The sequence below is a fragment of the Sturnus vulgaris genome, chromosome 8, assembly GCF_052056855.1.
Source record: "Sturnus vulgaris isolate bStuVul1 chromosome 8, bStuVul1.hap1, whole genome shotgun sequence".
NCBI lineage: Eukaryota > Metazoa > Chordata > Aves > Passeriformes > Sturnidae > Sturnus > Sturnus vulgaris.
In genome coordinates, this window is record NC_142250.1 from 2,276,567 (window position 1) to 2,285,485 (window position 8,919).

At 52.5% G+C, this 8,919-nt stretch overlaps 1 protein-coding gene across 1 annotated transcript; it reads right to left on the reverse strand.

Annotated features, from left to right (window-relative positions):
• Positions 1 to 236: 236 nt before the first annotated feature.
• SLC29A3 (solute carrier family 29 member 3) lies at positions 237 to 8,919 on the reverse strand. Its single transcript, XM_014883335.2, has 6 exons — positions 8,876 to 8,919; positions 7,803 to 8,055; positions 5,082 to 5,164; positions 4,257 to 4,483; positions 3,230 to 3,392; positions 237 to 2,779 (listed from the first exon to the last, which is right to left on the reverse strand). The coding sequence occupies exons 2-6, from the start codon at positions 8,049 to 8,051 to the stop codon at positions 2,110 to 2,112; spliced, it is 1,392 nt and encodes a 463-aa protein (XP_014738821.2). The 5' UTR covers positions 8,052 to 8,055; positions 8,876 to 8,919; the 3' UTR covers positions 237 to 2,109.

An 8,919-nucleotide genomic window follows, 5' to 3' on the forward strand; every position in this document is an offset into this window, starting at 1 on the left:
CCCCCCACCACAGGAATGCTTTCCACACCTACCTGCATGTCCTTTGGGGATATTCCACTGGGAATAACTGTGCTCTCAAAGCAGTGATCTCAGGGTTTCTTCACCCAGTCTGTGCCAGGGATTTCTCTGAGTTTACAATCCAAGCTGGGAGAGAAGGATGACCAGAAGGAAAAAATGCAAGCTAAAACTGCATGCATCAGTGCATCTCCAAGAGAAATTATTCCAGACACCAGCAGTTGCACAGGATCAAGAATTATCTTTATTAGCAATGGTACCAGATAATTAAGTTCTCCCTCCAGAGGAATTTGGTCTGTAACACAGAGAGGAAGAGCAGAGATGCAAAGCAGTAAAAAACCAAGCTGATGAATCCCATCATTCCTTGGACTGGGGGAAAATGAACAAGTTGAAGGCCACAAAGGGACTTTTTGGTTGCCAGCACCAAATTGGGTTGGGCTTTTTGACCAACTGCTGCATTATTCCAGCACCAGGGAGACAACAGGAGCCTGACCCCCAAGAGAGGCTCCCAGCATCCCAACCCTTGGGTGAGCCTTCACAGGGGTCAGGGCAGTCCCTGGCCAAGTGCTGGAGGCCAAAGGGCTCCAAACCCACCAAAGGGACAGGATTAAGAGCCCACACATCCCATAAAGCTGCTCCTCACTACTGCACACCCAACAGATTTCCCACTCGTGTCTGGATTTTACACTGAAATAAAAATCAGAGAGCAAAACTGTGTGTGTGTATTGCCAAGAGCCCAAACTAAACACTGGAAAGGATTTATGTAAAAAAACCCCATGTCCACCATAGAGAACCCCACCATGGGCACAACCACCAAGGATCCTGCTGTTCTCCCAGCAGAGCCCCACACCCAGCAGCTCCACCACTACACGTGGGCAAGGTGCTGAGAGAGGATCCCAGTAATGGAGCAGCTGCTCCTAACCCAGTCTTAAAGGAATTAATTTCCACAGACAGCATCTCTGAGGCATCACTGCACTGCCAAGCTCTGCCTTTACACCCTTGCTTATCAGTTCACCTCTTCTAGACCATAAATCCAGCCAATTTGAGAATATAAATACAATAATCGGATTGAGCCCAGGCTGTGCTGGCATATGGGAGTTTAAATGACTTTAAAAGCCAGTCTTCTTTGGGTGGGCCATATTTTTGGGTGTCACAGTAGCTCACCCCTCTGAAAACATCTGGAGGCCATATGGTGCCTGTCTACATGAATTAACCAGATTTCTGCTGTGAACCTCACACCAGGGCCTGTCTCATAGCTCTCCCTGGCTCTCACAGAGCTCTCTGAACTCAGACTGAAGACACCTTAAAAGCCACAGGTTAGGCCCACTCAGCATTTCACCTTCCCTGGGGGTCACACCACAGTCACAGCAGGAAAAATGCTCCTCTCAGCTTGGCCAGGGAATAGTCCCCAACACCAGTGGCACCATGCTAGGAGGTAGACGATCCCTCAATTCAGTTTTACATGGAAAAATTAAAGCAAGCAAAATTCCAAGTGGAACGGTTTCCCTCATATATATATATATTTTTTTTTGTGCAATGATTGTATGAAATCTGTGCAAAACTGTGCCCTGATCCCTGGGGCAGCTGCTACTCGCTTCCCTAAGTTGTGTGAAGGTGCTCCAGGGCTCAAATCCCTTTTAGTTCAACACCACCATCACAGCTTGGTGAGGGGTGATCCCCTCAAAGACCACCCAACCTCTGAAGGGCTGAACTCATAACAGTGTGGCAGTAAAACCCAAAGTGCCCCCAAAAACCCTGGGTTTAGCTTAAAACCATAGCACAAGGGTAAGGGATGGTATCCCTGCATCCCTGGTGCTTCCCTGAGTTCCCTGGGGAAGGTGAAGCTGTTTTGGTCCCTGCTCCATTAAATTGGGGAGCGACAATGTCTGACAGAACCTTCCCAAGCACAGGGGATGCCCCTTCCCAGAAGGGAGACTTTTCCTCTGCATCCCCCCCTGGATGCAGCTACCCCCCCCTCCCAATTCAGGTAAAACCACAGGCTACCTGACTTTTTTTGGGAAAAAACCCAAACCCTAAATACCCAACAGCAGCTCCACAAACCGAGGGCATCCTCCTCCTCCTCTTCCCGCCCCTCTACACGAGGTGCACCACGAAAACAGCACAGGCAGAGCCCAGAGCCAGCCCCAGCACGAGGTAAAAGGTCATCACCACCCCTGCTGCCTCAGCCAGCTCTTTGGGCACGATTTTGGGGCCATAGACCATGACCAGCGTGCCCAGGTAGCCGTTGCTGAGCCCCAGCAGCGCCGTGAAGACCACGGGGTAGAAGTCCTGGTTGAACACCACGGTCCGGATGTGAGCCCGGGGCTGGTAGTTGCTGAGGATGAAGAGAGGGAGGAAGATGGTTCTGAGGAGGACAAGGGCAGGCAGCAGTTTGCTCTTGGGGCCAGGCACCTGGATCCAGGCAGTGACCTGCCTCCCACACCAGTCAGCAAAGTTGTACAGGAGGAAACACGTGAGGGGCGTGAAGTATTTGGTGCTCCACGGGCTTCCCGAGGATTTGCTGACAGACTCAATGTTGGAGGAGAGGGAAGGGAAGATGATGATGGAGATGAAGAAGACGTAGAAGAGGCAGAAGCCCAGGAGGGCGGTCTTCTGCAGGATGGGGCGGAGTGGGGGGATTCCAGCACTTTTGGTGAGGAAGGAGGAATTTGTGCTACCTCCTGGCTGTGCCTCGTCCTCCACGGGGCTGTCGGGGGGCACAGTGACCAGAGAGGGGCTCTCCTTCTGGCTGCTCAGGTAATACCTGGAGAAAGAGATAGAGGGAAACATGAGGGGAATGCAACTGGCATTTGGAGAAAAGGGACCCTTGCAGACCCACCATCCCCCTGCACCCTCAGCGTTCTCAGAGGGCACCCTACTGCATGCAGGCACTTGGGGCCTACAAGCACCAACCAGACCAGTGGGTCACACATACACACACACGATGTGGGGACACTCGTGGTTGGCTGCCTCCAGATTAGGGCTCTCTGCTGACTCCACACATTTTGGGAGCACCAGCAGCCCTGGGAGAGCTTGACAGAAACTCAGCACGCACCCAGTTTCAGCCTGTGGTTTCGGTGAAAGGGGAAGCGTGGCCGACGGTGTGACAGGCCAGGGACCAGCACAGCGAGGATTCCCCAGTGATTCCCCAGTAATCCCCCTGCAATCCCACTGCAATCCCCCCACAGGATGCCCCTGGCAGGCTGGCACTCACCTGGAGTACTCCAGCCTGGGCAGGAGCAGGTACACCATGATGCAGATGACGATGAAGATGTCAGCAGTGAGGAAATAGGCCAGGGCGCTGTCGGTGACATCGGCTGCTGCTGCCAGGTCTATCACAGAGGCCACGGCACTGATGGTGCCACCCATGGCCTGGCCTGCGTGTGGGGACAGAGGTGGGCACAGTGAGGGACAGAGAGAGCAGGAGGGGCAGCCCAGGAGCTCTTCTGGCACGCACAGGGGACACAGCTCAGGCCCTGCCCCACACCCGCCTCGGGGTGCAGCTGCACAAACCAGCTCCTCTCCATTCCCACACCTCAGGTGCCATCCTGCACCCCCTTCCAACACAGCACAGGGGTCAGGATGGGATCCAGCCTGCTGGGCCTGCAGGTGCCCACTCCTGCAGAAAAAAGTCCAAACCTAGCTTTCCACTGGCACACATAATCAACCTCTCTTCTGCACTCCCCCAGATGGGAATTCAAGCCCCTGGCAGCAGGAATGCCATCTCAGGGATGTGGCACTTTCCTTCTCTGAGATAAACTCATTAATACACTCCTGTCTTGGCCCCAGGAAAAAAAATCTCACCATCCTTATTTTTTTCCCCCCCTTCTCCTCTTGGTTTGTCAACCATTCCACAGCACATTTATAATGTTATCAAAGCTCCAGGGAGCTCATCACTCACAGCTCCCAAGCTGCCCCTCATCACTCATGAAAATACTGATCAGAAAAGAGCAGACAAGCAAAGCTGCAGATCCCTCTGCTGGAAATGGCAGGGCAGGAGGTGGCATCTCCTTCCCTCCCTTCTCCCTGCACCCAGCAGCTCTCCAGGGTCAGTCTGTGGCTATTTACAGAAACCAAAGCTCATGTGACCGAGCAAGTTTCTCCTTCAGCAACTTCCCTTTATCATTAAACCAAAGTTAAGCTTCTAAAACAAACCCCACATGACAAAACCCCAGAGGCAGGAGAGAGAAAACCACGGAGCCGAGCAGGGACAGTCCAAGAGCACAATGGGATCACCCAACCTGAGATCAGAGCCTGCAGGTTCCTCATGGGGAAGCAGCTGCTCAGGCCGAAGATGCTGCTGGAGAAGACAGTGGAGGCGCTGCTGACCACAGCCACGCAGCCCACGGTGAGGGCAAAGAAGGGCGTGGTCCAGGAGGACGTGTCCACCTTCACCAGCACCGTGATCACCAGGAAAACGGCCAGCATGACAAAGAGGGAGGACAGGATCCGGACACTGGCAGGAACCCTGGGGACAAGGGGAAGAAGTTGGCGTTTCAAACCACAACGTGAAGGCTCGATGGGAGCACAACTCCCGTGCAGGCAGAAAGGGCAGAGAAAGCAAAGAGAGGTGGGAGGAGAGGAGGAAGCAGCGAGGCAGGGAGCTGGAAAATCTGGAGATTAGGCACCAAAACCCGTGCCTGCAGGCACGCAGGAGTTTGATGTGGGATAAGGAAGGGTACAAATGAAGATTTGAGATTTAAGCCAAGCTTGCAATAAGGTGCAGCTGGTCCATTTCTTATCCCAGTTCAAGAGCTGGTGTTGCTCCTACCTGAATGAGCTTGGCTTTTGTTGATGACAATAAAGGTATTTTTTAAGAGGGAAGACTGTTTCCAAGCAATTAACCAAGGAATTCATTAGGAATTTATTTACTCAAGCCAACTGCAGTGCTTCTCCCACTTCATCTCAGCTGGCTGCAACTCAGGCAGGGACAAGGAGGGGAATTTTGGCTGCACAGGGAGGCTGAGCCCATGGTCTCCCCCTGAAAGATGGGCAGGTGGAAAGAAGACAAGAACAAAGCCAGGGAGAAACATGGCTCAGGCACTTGGGATCAGAGCAGCACTTACTTGTTGACAAGCAGGAAGTTTCCAATCAGGCACAGCACTGAGGGCACGGTGGAAGCAATGGAGATGTAACTCTCAAAATAGTCCTGCCAGGAAAAAAAAGAAACACGGTAGGGGGGAACACCACAGGAATTTCAGGTCTTGAATACGACACAACAGGGAGTTATGGGTGCAGGTGTCCACCTTGTTTTAGTGTAGCCCACGGTGCAAATTGCTCAGGGCAATGGGAATTCTGGGATTTGCCCTCCCAAAGCCCTGGGCTATTTCAGGAAATCAGGGACATACATTGAGAAGGAAAGAAATAAACAGTGAAAGAAATGGCTGCCACGGTGCTGTGCACCATCAAAGCATGTCTGCTCCCTCTCCTGCCCTCGAGGGGCTTAATCCCATTTCTTTTCTGCAGGAATCTCAGCCAGCAGGTAGGACAATGCACACAAAGAGGAGCATGACCTACATGTCCACCCCTATCACGACAGGTTTTCATTTTCTGCACTTATCCAGCTACAGAGATGGGGTATCACCACATCCAACCAAGAGAAGGCACTTGGCAGGTTTTTCTCTGCCCAGTTCATTATTTTTTACAGCTTTGCATCATTTTTAATCAATTTACAAGCACGTTTGCCTCTTCTTCCCTATCAGGAGCTTCACTAGAAGCAACAGGATATTTAATAATCACTCCTAGAGGGTCCAGATAGGCAGAAACTTAAATACCTGTGCTTATGGCACCAGCTCAGCCAAGCAGGGGGCTCAAAGCTCTGTGGCCACAGGATGGAATCACAGGAGAAAAGACAAAGCAAAATGCAAAGGCTGGCTGCTAGAACTCCAGCTTATTTACCCACCTACTTGAAACAAACCTCCAAACCACCCTGGGGATACTCAGTAAACTTCCAAGTTAATTTGCTTCTGCTTCTGGGGAGGAAAAATGACTTTGTAGTGCTTTGCACCAAGCAGAAGTGCACTCAAAGTAACCCAGCAGAGATGCTGCGTTTTGAACATCCCAATAAATGAATATTTATTCATTCATCCCCAGCAAATGGGCTCACACCAGCAGTGAGAAGAGAATTGGGCAAGTACTTCAGAGCCCTTGCACCACACTTTTAATGCAGCAGCAGAATGGTGGGTGGCAAATTTAATCCATGCCTGGACCAGTGGAAAATACCAGGTTCCATACTCCTCTCTCCTGCTTGTTGGGTTTTAATCCATCTCCAATGGCAACTCTTCTCCCTCCTTGGGTATTCACGTGAAAGATATGCTTTCATTTTTGGCACTGCAGGATATCCCTAGCTCTTCTCCCTTTCTGCTGAGCCCTTAAAATGAACCCCAAAGCACACCTGACATCTTCCTCCCACACCCAGGTCCCTCAGCCACGGAGCTGAGGCACACAATGGAAGCGTTTAACCCCATAGGAACTTCAGACACACTGCCACGATGCCTTAAAAAGCCACAAACCAGGACAAAGAAGCGTAGTGGTGGCAAATCTGACACAAGATGCTTTTGCAAAGTTGTTTCAATTCTGCTCCAGCCCACACTTGGCAGCTGGGCAAGGAATGCAGGTGTGTGACAGTGGTTGAAGGCACTGGAGTGTTACTGAGCACGGGGCATGAAATTAGCAGCAGTGAAAAGGCTGGAGCCAGGAGCAGGCTGTCAGTCAGAGGGGCAGCTTTTCCTTGGAGAGAGGAAAAAGTATCAGGAAGAGGAGAAACACCTTTCCAGCAAAGAAAGGCTGATGCAGCCAGGAGCACAGCTGTGCAAGCTAACACCTTCTTCAACATACTTGACTTAAACCCAGCTTTCTTCAAGAGGATCACAGTGATGCAGAGGCAGTGAGGAACACGTGGGATGCAGGGAATATGAGAGAACACGGCTCCAAGTGGTGACAAAGCACCTTTCACCCCTCTCTGAGCACCTTCACTAGCACAGACACAGATAATTTTTCTCTTCAGGCAATGCAGGAGCTGGGGCACCATCAGTTTAATTCAGTTTCTTGCTTTACAGCAGCATACCTGTAGCATCCTGGTATTAGCACTTCCCTTCCTGCCCATCAAAAAAGCAGCTGCCACTTAACAGCTATGAAAATTAAAAGAGCTGTGGCTGTACTGGAGTGAGAAACCCGAGGGGAAACGCAGGCATTACACCTGGCCCTGTGTTTATATAAAAACAAAAAGCACCCAAACCACCTGAACAAGCTCTGCCATAAGGATGTGATGCAGCCTCATGGCTCCAACACTTTTTCCAGCCAGGACGAAACCAACCCATGGCTTTGTCAGGGACATAATCCTGCTGTGGCAGGAGGAGCAAGAGAAAGCAGCATTTCTGGGGACAGAAATCCATCACCCCATGACAAACTCCTCACTCCATATGCCACAAGCCAGATGTTGATCACTGCAAGGAGATACTCATGGCACACCTGCCAGATCATGAAGGACACAAAAAAGACCACCACAAAGACACCTTGCACTGTAGAGATCACCCTATGAAAAGTTAATCTCTATTATTTTAGATTCACCCTTACACTTAGAAGTCCAAATACAGGTAAAAGGCAGACCACAAAATGATCCAAAGCAGCTATTTGTAAACAAATGCCAAATAAACCTTTCCCTCTGGTTTGCAGCAGGTGAAACCCTAGAGGATGCTCACTTACCTTGTGGGGGAAGTGGAGGGGGGAAACTGAACAAGTTAGGAAGGAAAGCAGGTTATTTTTTCTGCCTCAAAAGCAGCACTCACCCGCAGGTCTGAGGCCGCCTGCCCCTCTGGGCCCGGCTCATCCGAGCAGTTCTGCAGCTTGTACCTCCAGTAGTGCTTGGCCGTGATGAAGAAATTCCAGGGCAGCAGGGACCCGATGCCCAGGAGGAAAAATATCACGTAAGCACCATGCCAGCGATCCCTTGGCTTCTGCCGGCTGTACCTGCTGCCCGCGGGATCCTCCAGCAGGGGCTCCTGGTCCGGGGGAAGGCTGCCGGCTGCCGGGACCATCGTGCTGGGAAAAACAGCCACAAGGATTTTGTCACACCAGGGCTCCACAGGGCTGTGGCTGCATCCCCTTTTGGGCCCAGCAAATCATGGAAGCACCGAGTGGTTCGGTGTTGGAAGGGACCTTGAAGCCCATCTCACCCTGCCATGGGTAGGGACACCTTCCACTAGCCCAGGTGGCTCAAAGTCCTGTCCAGCCTGGCTTGGGACACTTCCAGGGATAGCCACAGCTTCTCTGGGCAACCTGTGCCAGGGCCTCAGCAGCCAAATACTGGAGGCAGGGATGGAAAGGGACTGAGGCTCAGCAGATTCCACCCATATTAATTAATAATTAACTTGTCCCCTCGGATGTGCAAGGGTAACAAACCTCCTTTAGCTCACGTCAGGCTCCAAAAAGAACCCGGCAGCTGCCAGGCCAGCAGCGCCCAAGGGCTCAGCAGAGCCAGGTGCAAACTCGCAGTGACACCGCCGGCCTTTGCGAGAGGACCCGTAAACCACCACAGCATCACCGGGGCTCGGCGGAGCGGCTCCCAAACCCAGCCCGGCTGGGTGAAATGACTCACAAACACACGCGGCAGAGCAGGAAAACCACCTGTGAGGGCCGCAGCAGCAGCCGGGCCGAGGGCACCGGGACCGGCCGGGCCGGCAGCCTCACAGCCGACCCCCGCCCACAGAGGCCGGGCAGAGCGCGGGAGAGGCGGAAATGCCGGAAACCGCGGATTTTGCAAACAAACGGGGAATTTCGGGAGCGGGGAAGTGCCGCCTCACTCCCTCGCTCCAGCCTCCCACACGTCTCCCTCCGCCCGGCCCAACCCCGCAACACTTACGGGAGTTCGGGTCCCGATCCCGGTCCGGTGCCAGCCCGACCCGG